The sequence below is a fragment of the Festucalex cinctus genome, chromosome 5 (assembly GCF_051991245.1).
Source record: "Festucalex cinctus isolate MCC-2025b chromosome 5, RoL_Fcin_1.0, whole genome shotgun sequence".
Taxonomy (NCBI): Eukaryota; Metazoa; Chordata; class Actinopteri; order Syngnathiformes; family Syngnathidae; genus Festucalex; species Festucalex cinctus.
This window is the reverse complement of record NC_135415.1, coordinates 31,638,151-31,665,997: the sequence shown is the minus strand read 5'-3', so window position 1 is coordinate 31,665,997 and position 27,847 is coordinate 31,638,151. Positions and strand designations below refer to the sequence as shown.

At 40.6% G+C, this 27,847-nt stretch overlaps 1 protein-coding gene across 8 annotated transcripts; it reads left to right on the top strand.

Annotated features, from left to right (window-relative positions):
• Nucleotides 1-38: 38 nt before the first annotated feature.
• Nucleotides 39-26,777, top strand: gapvd1 (GTPase activating protein and VPS9 domains 1). Of its 8 annotated transcripts, XM_077521654.1 has the most exons (30): nucleotides 39-196; nucleotides 3,683-3,909; nucleotides 4,056-4,323; nucleotides 4,414-4,986; nucleotides 5,119-5,202; nucleotides 5,287-5,421; nucleotides 6,188-6,380; nucleotides 6,959-7,039; nucleotides 8,665-8,822; nucleotides 9,040-9,169; nucleotides 9,621-9,746; nucleotides 10,211-10,384; nucleotides 13,400-13,537; nucleotides 15,325-15,459; nucleotides 15,941-16,060; nucleotides 16,292-16,369; nucleotides 16,978-17,073; nucleotides 17,203-17,324; nucleotides 19,128-19,215; nucleotides 19,952-19,984; nucleotides 20,548-20,619; nucleotides 20,735-20,863; nucleotides 21,342-21,468; nucleotides 21,592-21,704; nucleotides 22,034-22,193; nucleotides 22,281-22,468; nucleotides 22,619-22,832; nucleotides 23,936-24,008; nucleotides 24,105-24,302; nucleotides 24,510-26,777. In XM_077521654.1, exons 2-30 carry the CDS (start codon nucleotides 3,725-3,727, stop codon nucleotides 24,648-24,650), a joined length of 4,332 nt encoding a protein of 1,443 aa, XP_077377780.1. In that variant the 5' UTR covers nucleotides 39-196; nucleotides 3,683-3,724; the 3' UTR covers nucleotides 24,651-26,777. The 8 variants fall into 8 exon arrangements, with proteins under 8 accessions (XP_077377780.1, XP_077377773.1, XP_077377775.1 ...); XM_077521647.1 differs by having other exon boundaries at nucleotides 8,668-8,822; nucleotides 16,978-17,324; XM_077521649.1 differs by having other exon boundaries at nucleotides 9,645-9,746; nucleotides 16,978-17,324.
• The last annotated feature ends 1,070 nt before the right edge of the window (nucleotides 26,778-27,847 follow it).

The window sequence follows — 27,847 nt, the reverse complement described above, 5'->3', positions numbered from 1 at the left end:
TGCGCATGCGCGTTGTGGGCTTCTCCTCGTGATGACAGCAAATGACACTAGTACAGTTCGCTCCTGCAGTAAGTACCCAGTGAGTGAGTGAGTGAGACGGCCAACCGCTGACAAACAATTTCTCCTGCTTGATCGATCTCATGATCCGCTGTGTTTGGCGGCACTGTGGTACAACAACACATACCATTTAAGTTCGGTGAGTTATCCGGTGTACGTTGCATCCTTTGTTGCGCTTACATTTGATCACTGTTTAGCTAGTTGCAACCCAAGCTAAGCTAACGTAGCCAACTGAGGTTAGCTCATCGTTAGCTTTCCGCACTTGACTAGCTGAGGTTAGCAGCCCAACTTGGTGAACGTTGGCAGGCTAATGTTTGCTGTCTGAGCGTCCTTCTACCGAATCAGTACGAACGCAGGGCCACCTTGACTGGCAAGACAACAAATATTTTGTCTTCTGTCGATGTCCCCCAAAGCTTGTGTGTAAGTGACCCAATGTAATTGTCTTGCTTTACATGGTGTGATGGTCTTACTACTATTCGAATTATGCTCGCTTGGTCGACTTTCAAGATGCTGGACAACTTGCTCCAAGGCAGTAAAGTCAAGTCATTCCACGCGAAACTGTTGTGGAGATCATTTGTTTTAAACGTACCAAAATCAACTGCTCGAGTGAAGCACTTGGACGCAGCTTGTAAGAGTTAATTGAATTGTTGTTGTTTTTAAATAGTACTTACTTTCTCGTCAAATGCATATTACGTTTGTCGTTTATTAGTAACACTGAATATGCTCAATTTTGACTGACAGGTGAAGAGGCAATTACATTTAACAATACATTTATTTTGTAGCAGTGTATAACTACACTACGTTGCACTTTAAATTTACACTTCTCAGATTCAAGTATTTACTGGTACATATAGTATTGAAACTTTGAACATGAGGATAGGAGTCGTTATGTAATGCTTGTAAAATGTCAGTCAGTAAAGACTTTTTTTTTGTTCTTTATCTTCCTGGTTCAATTAGATTTTGGGTGTACGACTTTACATAATGTTAACACAGTTCAAGTAAGGCTAGAATTGTGCACATTGTTCTTCAAATGACTTGAAAGTGAGTTTCAGGTAATCAAGTGGTTTTAGTCATGCTAATGTACAGTACAATATACAGTACAATAATAGAATATATTTTAAAAATAACACGTTTTGAACTTTTGAAATACATTACTAAACTTGTATGTTCAGACTCAGATTTTTAGGGCTCAGATGTTCTGGTTTGCCTCCTCTGAAAATTAGTGTTCTTGTCAAACACCAGTGTAATTAACTGTCTCAACGTACGAAGCCATTGAGGCTTGTTTCAGGTAGAGCACTTCTCCAATTGCACCAAGGGGCGACCATTTTGCCACTTGCTGTCGACTGAAAATGACATCACAGTGCCGAAGGGCTCACTTAACAGCCGTTATGGCTCACCTGTTTTCTGGGTTTGGTCATGTGATGCTTGAAAGGTGTACCCTTATTTACCGCAGTGCCATTTTCAACTGACAGAAAGTGGCAAAATGGCAGCCCCATGGGATGGATAAAAGAAAAAAAAAAAAAAACTGATGGATTTTTCTGCTTGAAATGCAATATTACCGGTATCAGAATGCAGTGTTTAAACGTGGGGGAGCATAGAACATATTACTGAATACTGTAAAGAACATTTTGGGGTTGGCTTCCCCTTTAGTTGAATGCCATAAAGTGATACAGAAATATTTGGTTCAGCTCTGAAAGGGGTTTGACTTTGATTCAATTTCCACTTTCCAGTCATAGTTAGGGGAAATGCCAAGGATGCTACTTGCAGTATGTTGTTTGCTTATGCACAGTGTAAGGAATTTTCTGAAAGGGAAGTGGGAAGAGGATGTTACCTTGGCTACTTTGTGTCTACATATGTGTTTGGGAACTATTACTATTACTTAGATGGTGCTGTTATGTTTGCACATTTTTATTTATTTTTATTAGAACATAGGTGGTGGTTCTAACCATTCAATTTAGTTAATCTACTACCGCGTCCCAAATTATTGTCATGAAGCACTTAGGTCTTGTGTAGTTTCTCTTCTGCTTTATAGTTCCTCTGTGCTTTCTGTGAGTGGCCCACCAGGCAGTTCAATGCAGCATTGGAGCTTGTACAGGAGGCCTTTTGATAAATGCCTGTTCACCTCCCACAAAGTCACTTAATACTATTTTGTTTCCCAGTTCTGTCCAAATATGTGAGGAATGTGCTGTTTCATTAATTCTAATGTGGAAGTTCGTCATGAACATCCTACTTGACTGGTAGTCTTAACACTTAGCACTTTTACCACAGCCCACACCACAGGATAATATTTCAGAGACATCAGTGAATCAAAGGAATCTAAATGGGCAAAATGCATACATTTGGCCCGGTTGTCAAGCTGTGTGTCACCCCACTTAAACAATAGGATTAAGCTAAAAGAACAAAAACAACCTTCCATAATATCTTCTTTGGGGCGAGGCACTGAAAGGTCATTACATTTGTGTGCAGATTCTGACAAAGGGATTTTTCCACTCCACAGTGTGGTCGGTTAATCTTAGAAAAATATATTTGTGTTTTTCTTTGTGCGTAAGGCACAAATTTTTATACAAATGTTATAATGTGGTGGTGGTGCTAATCCAAATGAGGTTTTTCTGGCCTTGCCAGCTGGCTACACTGCTTGTTAGTCCTTAGTTCAATTGTTGCTTGTTTGTGAATAATGGCATTTGAAACAACAACTTCTCAAAGAGAGTTTAAGTATTTTGTTCCTAAACAATATCCATTTCACTCCTACCCAAATTTATAGTGTGTTGTTCAGGACCCAAGGGAGTACTGTCAGTTTTTGATGATACATGTTGATTTATAAGGAATTTGCAAAGAGCAGTCTTATCTTTAGTGTGTATGTGACATCAGTATCCCTCCCTGGTTCTCCTTCCAAAGGAAGTCCATGTATGGCTCATCATTATGTGTTTAAAATCTGCATAACCAATTTAATTTGTCAGGCACATCAGTTCCAATGCTGTGGTTGTCTAGTAGCTAGCGAGCATTGTCTCTGCCTTGCAGCCGTTCCATTTATGTGGTCGTTTCCAGCAGTCTTGTCTCATTCCAATCCCCGGAGCCCGAACTGTGTCTACTAAGTTACTAAGCATCCAAAAAGAGAGACTATTGTGCAGAGGATTCCCCAAGTAATCATTCAATTTTCATGCTTTTCTGCTCAGTTTGTTTGCCTTGGCTTTCTATAGCTTGAAAAGGGAGAGTGATTCGCTTATTGTAGTGTTGTGATTATAATTCAGATGCTTGTGAAAAATGTGCTAACACCAGCACTTTTTGTGATGCAAACGTTGGTGATCTCCTTTGAAAGACAACCAAAAAATACAGATCTTACTGAATCAAGTGGAAGCAGGTGTCAGGATGGTGGTAGTGGTTAGCACGTTTGCCTCACAGACAGTCGCCAGGTTCTGGGTTCAAGACTCGTTTCAGGCCTTCCTGTGCGGAATTTGCAATCCAACATGTCCCATTGTGCAAGGGATGAACGAATGGACATTTAGATGAGTGTTGCATTCAGAAATGACACTTTATTCCCCACCCCCCCCATTTGTGTTAACTATTTAATAAAATTAGGTTTGTTTGAATTTTTCTTGGAATTTGTTATGGTTTCTTCTCGTTTCAGTGCATTCGCTCTTTGCCTCAAAGTCTGTGAGAGCTGTTGAAGATGGTGAAGCCAGACATTCATACTCTGGCCCACCACCTGAAGCAGGAGCGGCTTTATGTGGCATCAGAGAAGCAGCTGATCCAGAGACTCAACAGTGATGTCCTGAAGACAGCCGAGCGGCTGTACCGGGCCGCATGGATTGCCAAGCAACAGCGGATCAACCTTGATCGGCTCATTCTCACCAGGTCAGATGACACTTTAGAATCATCACTTGTTTGTAGAAGCATGAAAAACTATCCATTGATGTTCAACTTGGTGCATCATTTCCTTGGAGCGAGGTGAAAAAAAAAAGGAGAATAATATGAAGTTTTGTCTTTTATTTGGCTTTAAGTGTGGAAGCCTCACCAGCTGAATGTTGCCAACATGCCAAAATGCTGGAAGACACGCAGTTTGTTGATGGCTACAAGACTCTTGGCTTCCATGAGACCATCTATGGTGAATTCCTGGCCCGGTTGAGGGAGAACCCCAGATTGGTGGCCTCATGCCTAGTGGCAGGCGAAAGGTTAAACCAGGAGCACACTCAGGGGGTCATCCATACCGTCTTCACCTCACTTTATGGTAACTGTATCATGCAAGAAGATGAAAGCTACTTGTTACAGGTTTGGGCTAAATGCCGACTCGCTTGATGACCAGTTTCGACATAACAGAAAGCTCAAATAGAATTGTTTGTCTTCTCTCTTGATTACTAGGTTTTGCGGTACCTAGTAGAGTTTGAGCTCAAGGAGAATGACAACCCACGGAGGCTACTGCGACGGGGCACATGCGCCTTCAGCATCCTTTTCAAGCTCTTCTCTGAGGGCCTGTACTCAGCCAAACTCTTTCTAACTGCCACCCTCCACGAACCCATTATGCAGTTGTTGGTGGAAGATGAGGACCACCTGGAGACAGACCCAGGAAAAGTGACTGAGCGCCTGACTCCAGTCCAGCAAGAGCGCTTTGGAGAGAAGGGCTCTGAGGGCTACAAACAAAGAGTACAGGCAGCTGTTGAGACCAATGAAGCAAAGTTAGTTGCTCTGGTCAACAAGTTTATTGGTTATTTGAAGCAGAACACCTACTGCTTTCCCCATAGCCTGCGATGGATTGTGTCGCAGATGTACAAGACGTTGTCTTGTGTGGAAGGTCTAGAGGTGGGAGAGGTGCGTACCATGTGTACCGACCTTCTGCTGACCTGCTTCATCTGCCCGGCAATTGTTAACCCGGAACAGTATGGTATCATCTCAGATGCCCCTATTAATGAAGTGGCTCGTTTCAATTTAATGCAGGTAAGTGGCATGAGAAGTATTTCTTCCTTTCTTTCTTTCTGTCTTTCTTTATTTATTTACAGTTTCACAATGTGTGGCTGTATGTTTTACTGTATCCTGGATATTGCATGATTTTTTATTTTTTTTTTAAAGGTTGGCCAGCTTTTGCAGCAGCTGGCGATGGCTGATGACGATGCAGACCCTAGACGGAAAAGCTGTTTGTCCAAATTTGATAAAGTAAGATTTTGTTAGATTTTCTTTCAAACTAAACGTTATTTCCTAAATTCATTCTGAAGTAATATTTCTGTACATATTTTCCAGAGTTGCGTTGCTGCTTTTCTGGATGTAGTGATTGGTGGAAGAGCTGTTGAAACACCACCTATGTCCTCAATGAACCTTCTAGAAGGCCTAAGCAGGACTGCAGTCTATGTTACTCATCATCAGCTGATAGCATTGGTAAAAATATATTGCCGCTATAAAATCTTAAACAACATCGTTAAAATATAAGGGCCCATTGGTTTCCGATAATTCTGTTCCTACAATTGCAACGTAACACACTTTTGTACCCAAGTCAGAAGGCTTCATACGCTATACCTAAACTAGCCTAGCCTAGCCTAAAACTTCTTCCAGTCTGAATATTTTAAGGACATTTTAAGTTATGTAAATGCAACCACTAGACTCTCGAGCAGTGGAGACGAAGTCTGTCGAGTATCATATCGCATTTCATGCAGCTGCCTGATGCACGTCTGGCCAATGTCACGTTATCTGGACTGAATTGCGCAAATTTGGAAATGGTTATGACTTACTTAGCTCTTGGGTTGGATGAGGCTCAAGCCTTTTAGTTTAAGTGAAGAGAAGTATTTAACATTCATGACAATCCTTTGCTTTGGACTTTGTGGAAATACCCCCCGAAAATAATACAAAAAAATAAAAATCACACATTCCTTGTGGCTCTGTTGCCTAATCCTAATACAACCAAAGTCATACTTAAACATAAAATTATCACATGACTAATTTGAGAAGACTGTGTTTCATGAAATGTAGAGAAATATCGCTCTGAAATAATGGTAGTTCTCCAAAGTGCTCTTATCATTAGCATGTGTTCATGAATCTCTTACCTATGGCTAATGGTTTTGGCAGCTGTTCAGAATTTCAAAATATTGTTGTGGCTCGTTCCAAATGTGAAAACCTCAACAAAGAATGTGATTCTCTTCATGCATAGGTGGATTTTGTGCGTAGGGTAATGGCTGGAGACCACCTTAGGGAGGAGGAGCACATGGCCCTGGAAACGCTGTTGGCCAATGTGCCCCAATCGCAAACTGGGAAGAGCAACAGTCTGGAGCTTACCCCTTCCAACACCCCACAGCTCTCCCCTGCTAGCACTCCCGCTAATAAGAAGAACAGACTCCCCTTAGGTACCGACCTCTTCTGCCTAATCGTCCGTCTTTTCTAATGAATTTATTAGTATGCTCAGCTGAATATGATGCAACCACTTGTAAATTCTTGATGTGCAGGTGTGTGGGCCATTTTGCGCTCACACGTTTAAATGCGAACTAGAGGAACAATTAGCATATTGTTTGTAATGAGGAGCAATATAAACAAGCTGGGCAGTGATGGCTAGTTAGAGGCCCGTGTTTTTATAGGAAGTTAATGAGTTCCTTCCCAGCTTGTTATAAAGATAATTAGCTCGGTCTGGATTTGGGCTCAATTACAGAAATGACAACCAATTAAATTACCAAATATAAATGAACTCAACTTTAATTGGAATGGGTGCAAGAGATGCCTCAACTACCTTCATTAGTATTTTCAAGACGAATGATTTTAACGCAATGCCTTCTTAATTAGGAATAGACCACTTGCTTATGAAATATGATTGTAGTACACAAATCTTCAAATTACTTCTGAGTTAAAGTGTGCGATGCATTCTATATTCTTTCTCCCACTTCCTACCTTGTCCTTTCCCCCCTCTCTTGTGCTGCCAATGAATCACCAGGACAACATTTAGCTGCTATAACATCCTGGGACCCTACAACCACCTCCCTGTCTGCTCATATTCCATTAGTAAGCCCATTTGGTGGGTAACCTGTCAGTTGCATCGCCACTAGAAGTTAGCCATTTTTTTTGTTTGTTTGTTTGTTTTTAACCTAGCTTTCTGTTAGACTGTGTTCTTACAGCGTCACTGCATGCAACAAACATTCTTGGAGTGTGCTGACACTTTACGCTTCTCTTCTACATGTGCTTTTCACCCTGCTTGCTTTGCATTGCATAGAAATTTGCTCCATTAGTTAGGCCAAGAGATGTTTGTTTCTTGTTGGTTTTAGTAACTATCATACCCAAAATATGTACTGTAGATTGATGTAGACTGATGGAAATAAAGTTGCACAAATTATAGGTAATGGTATCTATTCTGAAAAGTTACACAGTCCAGTAAATCAGTGTCGAGCAGTCTCCCATAGAATCATGTGCTGAAGTGATTGAATTGGAATACATTAGAATTTTTTCAAGACATACTCAATAATGTGCCCCATCGAGCCAATCATTACTCTTATCAAAGGGAACCAATAATACCTTTTAAAAGGCTTTTTTCCCCCCCCACATGTAAAAGTCTAATGACAAAGCAGTACAGTGGAACTTATCAGGTTGCAGACTTAATATTTTAAGGACACTTGTCAACCTCAGATTTATGTGACTTTAGAACACATTTCTTCCACAGAAAATAACGGAGATTGAATGAATCCATTCCACTGTCCAGATGGTTCCATTGTAAAACCTAGTTTACAGTACAGGCCAGGCAACCGTTATATTTAAAAAAAAACGAGCACAAGGACATTTCTTAAACTGTTATTAGTGTGTCCACACAAAGACTAAACGTAGCCCACTTTCTGGCGCTCATCAACTTTTATAATTGATGTCGATTTATTGTCAGTTATGTTTTATTGTACTGAGAGTCCAGTACACTTTTCCCTTTTGATATATGTAAAAAAACAAAAAACAAACAGAAGTTATTATAGTACTACTTTGTTAAGGCTTTATTTCTTTTCTTTTTTTATTTTTATTTTGCCTAACCTTTGTTCATATTTGTTCCATTGAAATAAAAAAAAAAAAAAAAAAAAAAAGAGAGAGAGAGAAAATGCGACACTGTGAGACTACAGAGTGTAACATAGATTGTTTTGCCTATTTACCTTCTATGTAACATAATTTAGACATTACAAAAATAAACACCCATCGTTTGCTACCTATTTTCGGTCAAATTGCATAGACTTAAGTTGTTGCTTTGTAAAAGGAAGAAACACTCTACAGAATCAGTGCAAGGAATAATAGCCCAAATACCACAGTGCTGTATTCCTCAAACCTGATTTTGTACAGTAATATTATGCTTTGCTATGTGGAAGCAAATTGATGTGCATGTGCTGTTATCATTATCGTGCCGGAATTCCATTTTTATCTCTTGAAAAAGCCCCATGCCTACTTGAATGATATTTTACATCATACCTACATGGATCAACATCACCATGTTAAATGTATGAAGACTATTGCCTGTTAACTGTCATGATCACTGCAGTACCACATTCACCAAGTCCAAACATAATTTATCTTGAAGATGCACTTAATTCAGAAAATGAATTTAACATTAAACATAAATGTTTAGATTCTCGGATAATATTAATCTTTATATTCTCCTCTCCAACTGCCACACAGCAGCTGCTCGAAGCCGTAGCCGTACCAACATAGCCCAGGAGGGGGAGGCAGAGGCTAGCTCCCAAGAGTCACTGCAGGAGCTGATGCCAGAAGAGGTGCTTGTTATATCGTTTGGAAATGGACCTCAGACTGTCCCTGGAATGATGTCAGAGAATGAGGTAATGTGACTTGAATTAATGCATTTAACTGCATTAGCGGTAATGACGTTATAAATAAAATGACACTTTTTTATTTTTTTTTTTATTTTTTTATTTACTCGCTGAGTAGAAGTGGGGTTATCCTGCCATGCACTGTATGATTCTAACAGGCATCAACATCAGTAATGTTTAATGAAGATGGTTATTTGTAATCAATGCTTTGTATTGTCCACCATAGATTTTGAACTTGCAGATGGCTGATGGTGCACAAGGTGACAGCCATGCAGATGAAACAAAGCTGCATGGAAAACCAGACAAAACACTGCGCTTCTCACTCTGCAGTGACAACCTGGAGGGCATTTCTGAGGGTTAGTTTTCTGTGCAGTCCATTAAGTCAAATAATTACAAAAACAAAACAAAACTAGAAGGGCACAAGGAGAGGCATATGTCTGCCAATATTCGTTGTCCAATCTGCAAAAATGTTATTTTCACTGGACCTTTGCTAAATCATAAGTAGATCATCTTACAAAAGTCTCAAACTATGCATCTTATCTGTCAATGTTGAAAGTCGGGAGAAAAATAAAATTCCTCAAGTGCCCTCTTTACATGGCTCCGCCGCAAAGTATCAAAGGCCCACTTCTCCACCAATTTACATATTCAACGGCTTGTAGATTTTTGGTCAGCTTTACAGTTCAATGAATAAAAATAAAAATATCCTATTTGTTAAAAGTAACGCGATATTGTAGAGTCAAGGAATCCCCAAAACCCGACGTCAAGTTGTTGGTCTTTTTTTGTTTTTGTGTTTTAAATGTTCCTCAGGGCCTTCTAATCGTTCTAATTCAGTGTCATCTCTTGACCTGGAGGGAGAGTCTGTTTCCGAGCTGGGAGCTGGACCCTCAGGAAGCAACGGGGTGGAGGCTCTCCAGCTTTTAGAGCATGAACAAGGTGTGTTTATTTTTATCACTGGGCTTCCATCATCCATTCCTCAATGTTGCCAGTATCAATGGTTCGGATGTCACACGTTAAGTATTCAATGAGATACAAGTACTGGTACTAGTATACTGCCTGAAGGCCTAAATAATAATTTCTTTGGCGCCCTAAATTTCGACAGTGCTGGATATATAAATAAAAATAATGTAGTGTGTAAAAAATGTGTAATGTCTCGTGTTCAGTTGTTCTAAAGTGTTTAAAACTGCTCCAAATGAAGACCGTTTTTAATTTTATCAAAAACAATCCAATTAGTATCCTATACAAATAAAACACATTTTAGATTATTTTGCTATTAGCGTTTTACTGCTTTTTTACTGATGTTTTAATTTAAGTTATGCAGGTATAGTTATGAAGTCAAAATGTTGGTATTGTGACGACCAGTGAAACATAAATAATTCTATATGGTGGGTCTCGATCAGCTACCACTCAGGACAACTTGGATGATAAACTGCGCAAGTTTGAGATCAGAGACATGATGGGCCTAACAGAAGATCGGGACATCTCTGAAACTGTCAGTGAGACCTGGAGCACCGACGTGCTTGGCAGTGACTTTGATCCCAACATAGATGAAGATCGGCTGCAGGAAATTGCAGGTATGTGCAGGGTTTGTTACTTAAAGGAACAGTTTGGATTTTTTTGACGTGAATCTCTATTTCATCCTCACCTCCAGTGTGTGCGATCATCACTGGCAGCGTTCTGTGACACGAGTTCTGGTCAGGTGTTGGTCGAGATGACAGTAGTCCGGAAAGTTGACTTGGGTCACGGAAATAAAGCGTTTATTTGCATCACTAAACTCCTTTTCTGAAAAAAGTCAGACGCCATTACCGCCGGGCACTATTTTTCTGTTCGTTCGTGTCACTGTGCGGCGCCCCGCATCCAGCTGATAGACGCGCACTGATACGAACGAACAGAAAAGTAGTACCGGCGGTAATGGCGTCTGACTTTTTTCAGAAAAGGAGTTTAGTGATGCAAATGTATCACTCTTTTGAACACTAATTGCTTTTCGAAGATAAACGCTTTATTTCTGTCTCCAAAGTCAATTTGCCGGACAACTGTCGTCTCGACCAACACCGGACCAGAACTCGTGTCACCGAACGCTGTCAGGGGGAAGTCAGTGCTGATCGCACACACTGGAGGTGAGGATGAAATAGAGATTCATGTCAAAAAATCCAAACTGTTCCTTTAATGAGTTATTTCTCTCTGCTTTAAGATGTAAATATTCATTTTATCCTTATCAGGACGGTTTTGTCTCTCTGTGGGGTTAATAAATAGCTTCAGGAAAATGTCATCACCTTGTGGCATATTTGTGGAATAGCACCATGAGGCAATTATTGAACATGGAAGGCTTCTACAATATTCTGTGAAGATCTGCAGGGGAGGGGAAAAAACATCGTTTGACATTTAATGGTTGAAGTGAAAAGTGAAGTCGATGAGATGACTAGGAATAGTTGATGTTATTTCATGCCACAGGCACACATTTTATTTCAGTTCTTTCTATGAAAAAACAGGAAAGTTGCACAAAGTACATGAATCTCAGGAATTTTAATTATTCCCAGACTTAATAACTAAAGCAAATTTCCACCTGCCGTACCTGCATGGATTATGAACCCAATTACATCCTATTAGACCCGGCATGTAGCATTGCTAGTTGTCAATACAGTACATGAACATATCAAGTTTATGGTAACAAGCAGGATAAGTTATATTGGTGAATCGAATGAAATTCTGTGAAAATACATGTTTTTAATACAACAGCTTTGAAAAATAAAGGAAAAGAAAAAGTGTTGTTCAAAACCTATGTATTGTGTCAGGTATTGGACTGTGAAATGAACCTTGATGTCCTACCTCCTCATTGTTCTAAATGAAGCACGATTTTTATTTATTTATTTATTTTAGATCTTTTAAGTTTTTAAAACCCCCAAGCGATCTGTGATGTCTTATTGGCCAACAATCAACCATGAAGGTTATTCTATAAATAACCTATTAAAAAGGTGTTTTATTGTGTCGTGTATTTTATTGACATCACATATGAGAACAAATAGCTACAGCTAAGTTAAGTATGAATGTCTGAGTAACTTGACTTCACTGCCAATGTCAATGTTTTGGATCTTTTTCATATCACTGGTATCGGGTGCGGAATCTATCTTATCTATCGATTCTATTTAAAGCCTTACGTAGGTCACGAATTTTGGCACCTATGACCAATCCTTTAACAAGGTTTGCCCGAATAACTTCAATAATGTAGCAACAAAGTGTTTCAATTTGCTTTCAACCAGAATTTTATGAGATAGAGGAACATTTTGGATTTAAGCTCTTGATTACGATATATTAATATTGCATCACATTATCATTGATATTGAGATATTGAATCATAGCTTACATTATTCCTGAAATCATTTCAGTATTCCTTCAAATTATTTTGTGACTATTATCTTGCACTTTGTCTTTAAATATGGTATTCATATTTCCATCTTTCCTTTCTTCAGTGCTTGTGTTATCAAGCCCTCTTTCTCTCCGTCTTCTTCTTTCTCTGACATTCATTTGGTCCCTGCAGTCTTATTGACCTTGGTTCCTTCTCATTTGCATGCGCCATTTTTCATTCTTCGGAATATGGCGTTGGGGGACTTTTCCATCATTAAGTGAATTTACAGCGATTTCCTTATGTGTTTTCTCCGAGGGATTGGGTTATGAGATGCACATTAAATATCCATTAATACCTCATTATCTCACTGATAAGATTACCATGATAATGAGGCAGAAATTCTAATTGTTTCGCTTCTTGTTGTGCCACTCATTTAATCATCCACCTGAAAGACAAGCACACTTGAACATTGTAAACATGGACAGCGGGATAGAACTCTCCCATCACAACATAGTGGAGTGCGTGCATGCTGCTGGTACATGTGCGCCATTAAGTGGACGCGTGATGGACCACTGATGAGCGAGCGGCTATCATTGGGCGTTTTGAGCCTAGAAGGCTGACTCCTACACACCTGCTTTATATTTGCCACTCCTCTGCGTTCTTCTGCCTTGTTAAGTCGGGTTCTCCCAAACGGAAGTTTTGTGGGCAGTATGCAGGAGACTAATTTGTTTATGAGGAATATGAGTGTAATCAACAGCTCAAAGTTGAGACCCGGAAGGCCAGGCCAGGCCAGGTGATATTTTACCAGTTAACACTAATCTTGGTGCGAGGTGTCAAATGGATAGTATTTATTTGAGCTCCAATTTTCTCCATTTGTGTACAGTATGTAGAGCTGAACACTTTTTCTCAGCTCATGTTACCTTTTCAATTCTGGTTTTTGTTCACTGTTATATCCCAGAACGTACCTTTCCGTTTGTGTAAATACCAGGCTTCTTGATAATCCCCCTCCATTAATTACTCTACTTTTTCAATTTTCTTTTTCCATCTTATTGTTACCAAATAACCTCACACATAATGTCTGTTGCAATTTGTAGCAAGTGTTGTACTTTCTTTTCACAGAAGACAAAGAGGACCATTAAAACTTAACAAGAACCTTTAAAAACTTCAGGATGAGAAAATGGCTTTGACAATGAAGGTGACTTTAGGTACAGAAGGAGATTCAGCCTTTTTCCTCTTTGTTTTCAAGGGGCAGCTGCAGAGAACATGCTCGGCAGCCTGCTGTGCCTCCCAGGATCAGGCTCAGTGCTGCTGGACCCCTACGGCTCCACAATCTCAGAGACCACAAGCGAGGCATGGAGTGTGGAGGTCCTGCCAAGTGATTCAGGTGGGTTCATCCGACTGTCACCTTCTGACCGTTTGTTGTCTCGGATCCTTGTTGTGATGCCTGCATTTCACTCCCACAACAGTCATTAATATGTTTCTCCATGCACGCATTTGTATGCATATTCATGTTTCCGCTTCCTTTTAAGTGGGGGTTGGGACACCAGGTGTGACTGCACTATGTGTTCCACTCTTAAAATGTGTGTACACATCTGTCATCATATTTGTATGCACTTGCCCGTCTTTCAGGGCAGATCCTTGTGTGCCAATAAAAGGCAGCTCTGGGTTTCCTTAGAGGGACCACCAGGTGTGTTTGCACCTGTGGTGGAACAGTGGGGAGGGAAGCGCAAGGACAGCAGCTGTCTTCCTTCACTTTATATGGCGTCTATTCTAGACGTGTACTTTATATGGTGCCATGTTGTTGACCATATTTGGATATTAGGTAGTTGTCCATTTATAAGTAAAGATACATTATTAGAGATAAACTGATATGTTTTTTTTCAGGACCAATGTCGATTATTTCGAGTCAAGGAGGCCGAGAACCAATATTTGAAGTTGATATTCAGAAAAAAAAAAGGACGGGGGGGGGGGGGGGTCAGGGGGAGAATGTCTTAAAACATTAATGCTTATTGAACAATTTTGCAGACTTTTCAAAATGTAGCCGTTTTTTTTTTTTTTTTTTTTTTTTTTTTTTAAATCTTAGATAATGTACAGTACTTCATTTAAAAAAAAAAAAAAAAAAAAAAGAATGTTCAGGGAGCTCAGTATGTCTTAAAAAGTTAAATGGGAGCTTGAAAAAGTTTTTTTTTTTTTTTTTTTTTTTTTCCAAAATAAAAAAATGAAATTGTAATCTTTCACATTTCTTTGTTTTAATGTCTAAAAACAAAAGGTTCAGACGGTATCAAGGTGTTAGTTTAGCATTGTTTACTGTAGTACAGAACAACACTACATCATACTCTCGCATATAGCTAAATAATTTCAACCAAAATGTAGTCTTATAGTCTTTGTAAAGGCTAGATTGAGATGCACAGATTTTATGGGATTGCATTGGATTAGATTGTGCATGGGTAGGCCTACTTATACTGTATTTGTGACCGGTGAGTGGTTAGGCAAGGCAGCTTTATTTATGTTACATTTACAAGCAAAGTAAATAAATAAACAATCTTTCTTTTTTTTTTTACATGAGAGTGCATTATTTTTTATGAATGCAATTTTTATTAGTTTTTTTTAAATCAATAATCTTTCTATCTATAGCTTTTAATATATGCTGTAGATGACATGCATGAGTTTCTTGATTGCTTTTTATTCTGTTTCTGCTCCTGTTCTACTCAGTAATAGCGCAATCAGAGTCCTTTTTTCAAATACTGTGCTTGTTTCATGGTTCAGAAGCAGAAAACTACACTCGGCAGACCACTTCACCAGCACATTATTACTAACGAGCATGCAAATGAGTACTGCTGTTCATATGGAGCCTCTGGGTTCAGCCCAACAGCTCCATTGGGCAGCCAAAGAATTGGCCTCACTCGCTTTATGGTTTTGTTTGGCTCTTATCACTCGTGGTAATGTATCCTTTGATTCCATGCATATGTGTGTACTTGGCAATAATAGTCAAGAGGCAAAGGGGTGGAGTGACAGAATGACCACTGTGTTGCAATCACTACCACTGTATCTGGAGCAACAACTGTGCTCTATATTACACCATAGTTGAAATGGGACTTAACCGTAGTAAGAAGAGGAGGTTTCAAAAATCATCTTTTGACAGAGTTTTGTGTGTGTGTGTACCACTTACAGAAGCCCCAGATTTGAAACAGGAAGAACGGCTGCAGGAGCTTGAGAGCTGCTCAGGTGTTGGTAGCACCTCAGATGATACAGAAGTCCGGGAGGTCAGCTCGAGACCGAGCACTCCTGGCCTCAGTGTTGTCTCAGGTAGAAATCTAAACTCTATTTATATGTACCCATACAAGCAGATTTGCTTGAATACTCCACATGTCCACATTAGCCAGGTAAAGCAATTGAGAGCAGATTATTTGGAGGCAATTTAGTGTTCAGTGTCTTGCCCAAATGGACCGGGATTAGATCCAGCGACTCTTCGGTCATCGTACTACCCGTTGTACCAACTGAACCGCAGCTACCAAATGCTAGCTAACAATAACCTCTGCCCACTGGATGCAGTCTGTATTATTCTTACCTCTGTAACCCATGGGAGTTTACACCACCACTTTAAAGCTACTACTGGGTTTCCACCTGAGTAAGCAGTCTTTTCTTTTTTTTCAGTTTTTTTTCTTTTCTCTTTGTCTTTCTTTTGACCGCTAGCGCATTTGCCATTAAATTGTGTTACTACTAAGTTGCTTTTATCCTGAGCATAAACAGCACAGTTTGTGTTCATTTTTTTTGTATTGCCCTGCAGGCATCAGTGCAACCTCAGAGGACATCCCCAACAAGATAGAGGATTTGCGCTCGGAGTGCAGCTCAGACTTTGGAGGAAAGGACTCTGTGACCAGTCCAGATGGGGAAGAGTCAGGCCATGGTAGGAGATTGTCACATCCCCCACTAGGCTTGCTAAGTCATTAGTCCAGTGCAGACTAGCCAGAACCATCAATCATTGTCACTTCTAGAGTGGGCGCCAATCTAAATTGCTGTTTATCTATCTTGACATTTCAACAGTTCCATTTTTACTGAGACATAATGTACAGTGGATGTACACTCGTGTATTGGTGGTGGCTGTTAATAAACCTGATGTTTGCTTGTATTGTTACAGGAGCACACCATCTGACTTCGCCAGCCTCACAAACTGATTCTTTATTGGTCATGTTTGATCCACTCTCCTGTGGTGAAGGTAAATTTAGGTAGAACTTAGTGTCATTAAAGCTCAACTCTAATGTTGTAGGCACTCAGCACAGCTTGAGTAAAATAACCCAAAAGTCAAGCGTGTTCCTCCCCCCACAGTTTTAATACAAATTGTTCAGCACAGTCACGCATGGGCAATTTCATTTGGCTCGCTTGGTTTCCTTACTGAGTTGAGCATTTTGTTCAAGATTGTGTAGGCTTTGCATTATACTACCTGGATTGTTTGAAGAGGAACGATAGTGATTGTCTGTGGCAAGGTGAAGGGATGACAGGTTGAGAGACCTCACCCCAAGCACTTTGGCACAGTCTCCTTGTCCCACTGTGCTTATAGCACAAATAAAAAAAAAAAAAAGCTTTTGGAAGCTTTTCAGGAGATGAGAGGGTGTACCCTTGGAACAGGTGGCCTACGGTTCCCATGTTTGTCTTTCTTTAGCACTCTCAGAATGTCATGATTATATGAAAGGGCACTTCAAAATTCATCCATATATTGCCCGTAATAAAGTCTCATCTCATTAAATTAGAGGTGTACCAAATGAAGTACCTAGAGAGTTCATGTTTCCTGTACATATTTTTTTTCCCCCTGTGGTATTATACCAGGTTCCACCACTGGGACAATAGTGAGGCCTAAGGTGCACTATGCCAGACCTGCTCACCCACCCCCGGACCCACCAATCCCTGAAGCCAGTGCCCTCGGTCAGGAGACGCGCCACACTCTCATCATGCCCCACAGCTTGGCTCAGGCTGAGTTTGAGCACAACAAGCAGCGCCACTCCTTTCCTGACCGACTGGTCCGTAGTCGCAGCTCTGACATTGTTTGCCCAGGCCGTCGACCCACGAGTGACCCCGGGCTGAATCGCCGTGTTGCTGTTGAAGAGCGTGACTCCACCGGAGCCTTTGCTTCAGGGCCATCCTCCTCGCCCAGCAAGGACTCCTTGAAAGGAGAGGTAACTATTAAGCCGTGAGGTTACACCACTAAAGCCTGGTACACACAGAAAGACAATCGGGCTGTTTTTGTCCAGATATTGCCCCTTCCCGACCAAGGACGTCAAACGCCCGACAATCTTTTGTCTTGTAAAAGTATTTTATAAGATTATCTTTACATGTGAGATGTTTTAAGAGTGGATTTGTCCCGATAATCGGGTCCAAAACGACAATCTTAAATAATGAACATGTTCAATATTTCCGACAAAAATCTTAACGTCGGCGGGGACGCCGAGGTGCGCCTGCGCCACCAACTGTGACGTCAAACGGAATGTCGCCAATCAACTGAAAAAGACGGAAGTGCGCTTATACAAAACAAGCATATCAGAAAGCATGTCTGACCAGAAGCACAAAGTCCGGTGGACCGCTACCATGGAGGACCAGCTCGTGGGAGAAGTAGTCCGCAAACCACCATCATTACTTCCAGTTCGTCGCGTTTGTTGCCTTCCATCGTGTGTCTTGTCTTGCAGCAGAAAGGTTTTTTTTTTTTTTCCCCACTTCCAGTTTTGATTAGATCGCGAGAGGTCTCTCACAGTGTACTGGAATCTTGACCAGTGTTGTGATGATAATCTTTATGTTTGTGAGGGAGCTGTGATGAGATTATCTGCACACCTTACACACAATACGACCAAAGCTGTTAAATGCCCGATTTTTTTATCTTTATGTGTGACATCTGACAAAGATAAAAAAAAAATCTTTTAAGATTTGAAAAATCCTTATATTTGTACCAGGCTATAGGTACATTGTGCAAACAAGATCACTGTGATGTTCCTCTTTCAGTATTAGTTGACACTTGACAGTAGTGTTAATTTTATTGCCATTTTTTTAAACTTTAGTCGGTTTCAGTCCAGTTTTAAGCATGCTTGTTCATTTTTTTTTAATCATTGTCATCCCATTTTTATTTAGTCCGTTTTTAGTCAGCTATAAACAAGAAAACAATTTTATTCATCTAGTTTTAGTCAACAAAAACTCTCAATGTTTTAGACATTTTACCCCTGTATATATATTGTATATATATTTCTATGTTGAACAGTTTGGCTCTTGTTCTTACTTTTTTGATGAAAAACAACTTCACACAGAATTACAGTATATCAACAAGTGGCTACGGACTATGGCTCCATTCTACGAGCTAGTAAGATAGCCAGCATTAGTTAGCGGTCAAAGGGATGTGTCACTGTGTCACTGTGTCACATGACAGTGACAAATGAGCAGAGACAAGAGTTTACAAAATCATATCATTTCCGTCTTGTTTTTGTTCATGAACCAAAATGTCCATATATTTTAGTCCAGTGTTTTTATTAAGTACATTTTCGTCTCATCTTCATTAGTCGACGGAAATGCATACTGATTTAGTCCCACTTATTGTTTATTAATGATGGTTTTAGTCCGGTGAACAATGTGCATTGACAAAATAGTTTTTCCATTTTTGTTGAAGAAATTAACACGAGTTGACAAGTGTTAAATTTCAAATATGTTCATCAGTAAACCTTTTATCTATGTCTTGAATTTGAAAAAAAGTATATTGTCGCTGTCCTGTGAAAAACACAATTTTTACGTTTATGGGATGACACTAAATGCAGACATCCCAAAAATGTAATAAATCAATCAAATTGTTTTTCACAGGACAGCGACGGTATATACGTTTCACTAAAGAAGGATTCGGTGAATGGGCATAGGCAACAATTCAGTACCTCCAACAAGGTTAAGAACCTCTGCTCGAAATTCTTATTACAACACATGCAAATGTCTGTGCTTTCCATCAATAGGCCGAGGACAGAAAAGACAGTGATGATGAGAAGTCTGATCGTAACAGGCCATGGTGGAAGAAGCGTTTTGTGTCAGCTATCCCGAAAGGTAACAAAATGGTCTCCTTTTCCTTTAAAAGTAATGTTTGTTTGCAGGGCTCTTTCATTTTTCGTTTAATGAAAAAAACTTTTCTTAATCACAAGTGACGGAAAATCTCACACTTTAAAGAGCAGCACGGAAAGCCATTTATAACACGAGAAAGAATGATGTATGTTATATATTGCCGATGTTCCAGTTGGAAAATGATGCGTTTTGTTTGTCAGAGTTACTCTGCAGACACGTCCGGTCCCTTTTCACTCACGTCTCACTAGCTGTAGATTTATATAGAGTGTTGGAAGCTAATCACTCATCAGAGGAGCGTCGGCTGTGTTGATTGTATGGCCGCTAGCCCTCCCAGCTGTGCTGTCATCTAGCAGCTAATGGTCATTAGATGGACCTCTCTGTCATCACCGCTGATAGATGGCACATCTCTTGTTGCAGTTCTACTCTACCACCATATCTCATGCATCTGTCTGGGGAATAATGAGCTGCGCCCACACAGAGTGACTGCACATTACTCTTTGCGATAATTGTGTTTCTTAAGTAAACATGAAATTGATATTCATAAAATGGGTGACACGTGGTAAAGTTGGGATCCGTTGGAGCCTGAACCACCAGTCTGCTGCCAACCTGTGCAGAGTGTAATGTGTTTGCCCTGCTGCTCTGCCTGGCAACACAGTTGGTTGTCGTGCAGAGTGGCAGCCTTTCTGCGAAAGGCCAACCCTGTCTGTTGTGTCCCTCACAGTGCTGTATTGGACGGCTGAGAGTGACGTCCCAGGTAACGCTGTCGCCATCGAGCTAGCTTGACTGCTGGGGCTTCGCGCCATGCTGCTTAGTAGATGTTGGTTGCCCTTTAGAGTTGTTGATGTCACGTGGTGCATTTTCAATGGCCACTGCCCACATCCATGCATCTTTTACCTCGTTCCATAGCATTATGTTGCAACCTTATTGTGTTGACAATACAGAATATCAGCATTTATATTACACTTTTATCCAGTGTTTCCTCTGTGCCTCATCAAATGTTAGACTCTGCGCCTCAATTGTTTGTCCTGTTTTCACCATTTGTGTTAATAGGATAAGCCCCCATAGACATTTCGACTTCATAGACCTAATTAACCATAATGAGTTTCAGTGGACTTTAATGATATTCTGGTGGTTTATTCACAATTTTAATTATAATTTTTTTTGTGTGTGCTTCTTTTGGTAATTTAACTGGAATGAGACTTTTTCATCAGTTGTCGACTTCAGCCTTTGTGCATTGAATAGATGGCTAATAAGTTAGCCTATCATGCAGTAAGATCAAAACACTATACAAATCAAACAATCATATGTTTTTCACAGCTCCTATAGCAGCATTTCGGAAACGAGATAAGCATGAGAAAGATGATATTGCTCCGGAGCGAATCCCACAAGGTTTGTTAATCAAATTTCTAATTGCTTGAATCAAATCCACCTTGAGTTGAATTGTAATGAGTTTTTGTCTGCACGCGCGGGCACACGCGTGCGCGTCTGTCGGTTGATTCATCAGATGACCCCTTGCCCAGACAAAGCTCCCAAGTCCAGGCAGCAGAAGACATCTTGGACAAGTACCGAAACATAAAGAGGACAAGCCCAAGTGATGGAACCACAGCGGGAGCAGCTTATGAGGGTGCCGGAGGTCAGAATGAACACCATCATTCAAATGATGAAAAAAATTCCATCACTTGCCGACTTTTGTCTAGGATTTGAGTGAAATTCCAGTAGGTGCACTTTCACCATCTGATATAAACAATTTCAATTTCTTTAAAGGTAGCAAAAATACTGTAATAAAATGAGAACCAGCAGGAAGATTCAGTACAGTTTGATAGAAATGCAAACCACAACCACCAAACTTAACATTATTGTCTTTGCTGCACAATGACAGTGACAGCCTAGAAAGTTCATGTTATAAATTAGTCAAGTTAGACTAACTCATTTTTTATGGTCAGTCACTCAAAATGAGTTATTGAAACTTAATTGAATGAACTGAAACATTGCTATTAATTATCTGTAAACATGGCACTCATAGTAGAGGCCATCGTTGTACCATTAACATATCGGTAATTAACATCGAGAATTTGGTCAGTTAACAGTCCAATTTCCTTTTCTTTTGACAGATATGTGTGTTGAGGAAAGTGTCCACGACTCTCCTCGAGAAGATGCTCTGCAAAATATTTCTACTGATGACCTCCCAGATTCAGCCAGTCAGACAGCGCAGCAGCACGGCTCAAAGTTCTCCTTTAGGTATAACAGTCACAATTCAACATATACTCGACTGTTATCCACACTTATTTTTACTTTTTTTTTTTTTTTTTTAAATGAGCGTACAATATTGATTGTTGTTGTTAACTGATTATTGACTTCCAGCGATGCCAAGAAAAAGTTGAGGTTGGCGTTGTGTTCTGCAGACTCTGTGGCTCTGCCTATTCTGACCTCTACAACGACGCGAAATGGTTTGCCTGACCACATGGACCCTGAAGGTATTCAATCACAGAACAAATCCAACATGCTTGCAGTTTCCATTAGGGTGCATGAAAAACTACACGAGAACTTGTGTATTAAGAATGGTATCATAATAAATGAATAGAGGTGATATTGCTAATAGATTTCTGCACAAAAGCAGGGCTCCACTGTCTCATGAAAAAATAGTTGATAGAATGAATTGACAGTGAAATGGTTAAGGATAAAACCACACGACTCCAGACTTGTTTCCATCAGTCATGTTGTCAGAGGTGACAGCGTGGTCAGATGACACGCTTGGACGTTGCATACCTTTGCTGCATTTCTAATGATCCTTCCTCCCTCCCAGACAATGAGATCGTGTGCTTCCTCAAGGTCCAGTTGGCAGAGGCCATCAACCTCCAGGACAAAAACCAGATGGCCCAGATCCAAGAGACCACGCGTTGCGTCAGCCGTTTTGACCCCCGCACTTGTAGGAAGTTGCTTGCTGCCATTGCGGAGGATTACCGGTAACCATCAAGAGTTTAGCGTCCTGCGGATGTTTAATTTCTTTCTATGCCATTAAACCAAGTCCCCTGATTGTTTGTTTGGTGTAGAAAGCGAACTCCATACATAGCCTATTTAACGAGATGCCGCCAGGGCCTGCAGACCTCGCAGGCCCATCTGGAGAGGCTCCTCCAGAGAGTTCTGAGAGACAAGGAGGTAGCCAACCGCTATTTCACCACAGTCTGCGTTCGCCTCCTTCTCGAACACATGGAGTCCAGGATGCTTGACTTCATCAAGGGTACCTCTTCTCTTTTTCTGTCAAAGTTTTATTTTGCCCAATTGACAAGATTCATAAAAGCTCTGCGAAAGAATTTGTAGCAACCAGTCACTCTTTTTTTTTTTTTTTTTTTCTTCTCTCTCTCCCCTTCCCCTTCCCCTTCCCTCTCAGCATTCCAAGTGTGCACAGCAGCAGATGACAAGACTGCAGCGGTGGAGGATTTTCTGCGCTACTTGTACGGCGCCATGGCCCGTGATGCCATTTGGCAGTACGCGAGTGAGGACCAGCTGCAGGATGCCCAGATGGCCATCGAGCGCAGCGTTATGAACCGCATCTTCAAGCTGGCCTTTTACCCCAACCAGGATGGAGACATTCTCAGAGATCAGTTAGTAGTCGCAACTTTCTCCAGTGACGTTATCACTCTCGGCTTTACTGTCTGAGGGGAAATCATTTCTGCTCATACTGTTGTGTATCAAAATATTTACGAAATATTATTATTCTGCCACTTGATTTAGCTGCAAAAAAAGCAGTGATTAAAGAAATGTCACCCATTCAAACAGATAAACGTAATTTTATCAAGCCAAACATTTTTAAGGATGACAAAATCACAAACAAGTCAGAGAAAGCGTGCTGCTCACAGATCCATGGGATGTCCGGTGTCGTTAATTACTTGAAAAACACTCACCCCTCATCGGGAGGTTTCGGGCATTTAGTGTTGGTGTTGTGTGTCCCTCAGCAGTGGCAAGCAGTTCCGACACCAAAGCGAACGGCCCCGTACTTCCTGTAATCCTGAAATGTTGTTGTTCCCATGCACAGGCTGGGTAAAAGGCGGGTTACAAATTGTTCAAAGTTTCTGATGTTTTCTGTATATTAACCAGGCATGGCAGGACAGGATTTCAAGCTCGACTCGCCTTCAACTTCTCGAAGGAGGCTCGCTCGGTTACACCGCTCTCGTTTGTGCTCAGGACGTGCAGTCGGGCGATACAAAACACTTTGGCATGTCAAACCAAAATACAATACCAAAATTAACAATTCTCAAAACAAATATTAGTCAATTGTAAGTAAAAAAAAAAAAAAAAATCCGCAAATGCAGTGTTTCCATTACCGGCTTCCTTTTGTGAAACCTTCCTTTTGCGCAAAACTGAGAGTAATGGAAAAAATATAGCCAAAAGAATGAGTTCATGGGTTTATTCAGAATACTTGATTATGTCCCATTTGGGATCAATTGGCTTATTCTTTTTGACATCCCCAAAACTAGTAGTAAAGAAAATGAAGAATTGTGGGATATATTGGTGCCAACCATTGCCGTTAACAAGCAACAACATGACTAACCATGTTTTAAAGTGCATAATTAACGGGTTAAGACATTTAACCAATGGTTACGGGTTAACCAGTGATTAAGATAACCAAGAACTGAACAACCGGTCCCTAGTGAATTTTGAAAAACAAGTGGCGACATTTTAAAGACCGAGTTTTCCCCGTCCGCAGGCTTTTCCATGAACATATCCAGCGGCTGTCCAAAGTTGTGAGCGCTAATCATAAAGCACTTCAAATCCCAGAGGTACGAGTACTTTTATCGATGATTTTGCCTTTGACTTGATCAGATCAGAGATCAGCTGCTTCGCTGCTTATGTGTCTGTGCTTTTCTTGCTTGCAGGTTTACTTGAAGGAGGCTCCGTGGCCGTCTGCACAGGCTGAGATCAAGACCATCAATGCCTACAAAACACCTCGAGACAAAGTGCAGTGCATCCTGCGCATGTGCTCCACCATCATGAACCTCCTCAGTCTGGCAAACGAAGACTCTGTCCCTGGAGCTGACGACTTTGTTCCTGTGCTCGTGTTTGTCCTCATTAGGGTGAGTCTTCATTTTGTCCTGCCTGGTCACGTACTTCTCTATGGTCGTGTTTTTGAAACATCAACACCACCCAAAATATTTCATCCTTCATTCCATATGTGCATTCATAACCTGAACAGTGTAGCGTGAGATTTTTTTTTTTTCTCTTTTTTTTTTTCTCCCCCCCCAATCTAATGTCGGCCCATCCCCGCGTCTCCTCCCCTGCAGGCAAACCCGCCTTGCCTGCTGTCCACCGTTCAGTACATCAATAATTTCTACGCCAGCCGGCTGAGTGGGGAGGAGTGCTATTGGTGGATGCAGTTCACGGCGGCGCTGGAATTCATTAAGACCATCGACGATCGCAAGTGAAGCAGAACAGCCACCTGTATGGGCAGACTGTGGGGGAAGGAGCCGGGAGACTGGGAACCTTCCCAAGCAACTGCACGCCTTTTCCAAGCTGGCTCCTCGCATGTATAGTAGCTTGTACATAGCCACGGACGCTCAAAGATGACAGAATATATATTAGCGTTCGTATGTGGACAAATCCAGCTTTTAGCCGTGGTGAGGAAACGGCCGTGGGGAAAATTTGCAACATGTTCACAACCTTCAACTTGAGTTGTCGTTTTCTTTTCATCTTTTTGTCTCAAGTCATGTTTGACTTTTTGGGTGTATGTATTAGGACTTTTATATATATATATATATATATATATATAAGCAGCTATACAAATTCAACCTAAATGATCAAATCGACATAAATGGTGAACTTATTTAAAGGGACCAGAATGAGTTTGTGTGATTGTCTCATTTTATTGCCCCTGAGAGTGAGAGGAAACGAGTTTTGATGATTGTATATTACAGCTCTTATCATTGTGAATGAATTCCCTTTTACCTCCCACTACTGATTCGGTTCGTGAGTCAAATTATATGGCAGCTTATTCAAGGTCACGTTCAACCCAAACGTGTGTCCATTTGTTAGTTTGGAGACAAGGGCCCACGTATTTATTCTCTACTCGTATGGAAATGCTTTAACTCCCAGTTGAAAAGGTGCATATGGTGCCCATTTTGGAGGCAAGGAATGCTGTCCCGATGAACGTGCAAGAGAAAGTGAGGAAGGCCTTGGGAATGCTGGGCGATGACGATGCACACCTAGTAAACATACTGTATATTGCAAATAGTGCCTTTATGCGGGGCGCCCTGTACAGTTTACAATTCCATTTCTGCATAGATGACACGTCCCCACACTGGCGCGAGTGCCCGCTCTTCACTTGGCCAACTGCATTCAACGCATCTTTCACATGTTAGTGATTGCCAAGACTCACTCACTTTAATGCACTTGAATATCAACAAATGGCCCTCTTTGCTAGCAGCAGTGTTTTCTGTCTACTTAGTGAATTACACAACTAGATTGCTTGTGTAGGGGTTCAAATTGCTCCCCCCCCCCCCCCCGTAATTTAAGTGAACAAAGCAATTTTGTTTCACATCTACAGTATGCCTGAGAAGTTGAACCTTATCGGCAGATTGGAACTCGGCTCTCTACCTCCTCTTGCATTCAAGAAAGGGACAGACATTTGTGCACTTATTTATTTTCCTGTTTGGTGCACTGATGTGTCGTGTAATTATAGTTTTGCTCAGCCATTACTTGACCTATAGTTAATGAGCTGACAGCACAATACACATTAGATAGGAGAGCAAATAATCAACACTGTTCACTTGTTACTGCCTTTCAGTTCATGTGCCGGTTTTTTCGTTATTTTTTTTGTTTTTTTTTTGTCGTCGTCCAAGTGGGCATGTGAGAGGGGTGGTGGGGTGTGATTGCTTGAACCACTGACCCCCCCCCTTGCATGAAGTCACTAAGTGGTCTGCACATTTTTAGTCATTATAAAGAGTCACTACTTGGCCAGTAAGTGACCTTGCCAGAGGACGCAGAAACACGTTATTTTGAGTCAGTGAAACTATGATTTATTTTTCACAAAACATGGATGTTCCTTAAATAAATTGGCAGGGGGGAGTCCGTTTTTGAGACCTGACTGTTACTTTCAATGAGAACTTATAGTTTCAGTCTGTAATAGCTCATGAACCTTACACACTTTTTTTTTTTTTTGCAGTTTGTAATCAATTTCAGAAGAATCATCCACTGGAAAATCAACTCCCAGGTTGCATCTTTACTAATTGCGTTTATGGGGAACTCTCACTGCACAAATCTACAACGCAGCTATTGTATAAATGACCTAATTCCGTATCAAAATCTATACGATTTAAAAACAAGAACAAGGACCCAACCATATTTTGAAGTCATGTTCCGTCAAGCTTTATTGCTCTGCTTCCTGTGCAATCGTGCCGAATGGCTGAGCGGTGAGAAAGGAAAAAAGTCTTTGCATCTAATTTTCAACGTTGTTCAACTATGCCATGCAGGGACCGTCGTTTTGTCTTTACTGTGATTAATGCATTATGATGTAATTCTTTGGAAACAATAAAAGAACATGATGTTTTCCCTTATTTATACTGCTTGACGTATTTCGTCTGTCACGTATCAATCACACCTGCTATTAATGCACATTAGTGTTGTATTATTGCGTGGCCAGGACAGTTGTATGCACATCTGGACTGCGCTTCACACAATAGAATAGATGGCAGGGAAATTATGCATGGAATATAATTGTTAGTGGGGGCAGTGGAGCAGCAGCATCCAATCTAGCGGCCACAAATAGCAACCTCTCTACAAACATTTCATTACTGCTGACAAGAGTTCAGCAAATTGTAATTGGAGATATCCCCTCATTTTAAGCCCTCCTTACTTCACCGATTGCCTTCCCTAATATTCACATATATTTTTTCTTTTTTCTTTTCATCATAAACTTCTTTGCGGGGTGTTATCTATCCCCTGATGATATCTGGAAATTGCTCATTTAAATTCCAATTTTGGGGGTGGAAGTTAATTAGTTGCACAGACCAGTGGCTAGATTTGGAGATTTGATCTTTTTGACTGAAGCTGTTCAAGGATACAAAACGGCCTGCTGCTGTTTTGTCTCACAATAAGCAACACATTACATCAGTTGATTGAAATAGTCCTCAAATGCAGCAAGTCTACAAGTAGTTTGTTTTAGAGATGATGCACATTCGAGGCGACTTGTTTAGGCAAGGAAGAAGGCACCTGATAATAGCAATGCTATATATATATATATATATATATATATATATATATATATATATATATATATATATATATATATATATATATATATATATATATAATATATATAAAAGGTGCTTCTGTAATGACTGTTACTATTCCAAAGGTAGTGAAGAGAAGGAAAAGCTGAATGATGATTTGTGCCTGCTATTCCACTTGGAGCCTGCAGATGGCAGACACACCATACACCAGCACGGTCGAGTTGATCTTGGAGCAGCTCAAGACAAAGAACAACAACATTCACGACGACGTCACATTTGAAGCAAGGGGATTTAATAATAATAAAAACATTCTATTGCGGACATACATTAAATTATTATTATTATTATTATTGTTGTTGTTGTTGTGGTAGTAGAACTGCGTGAATGAGTTGTGG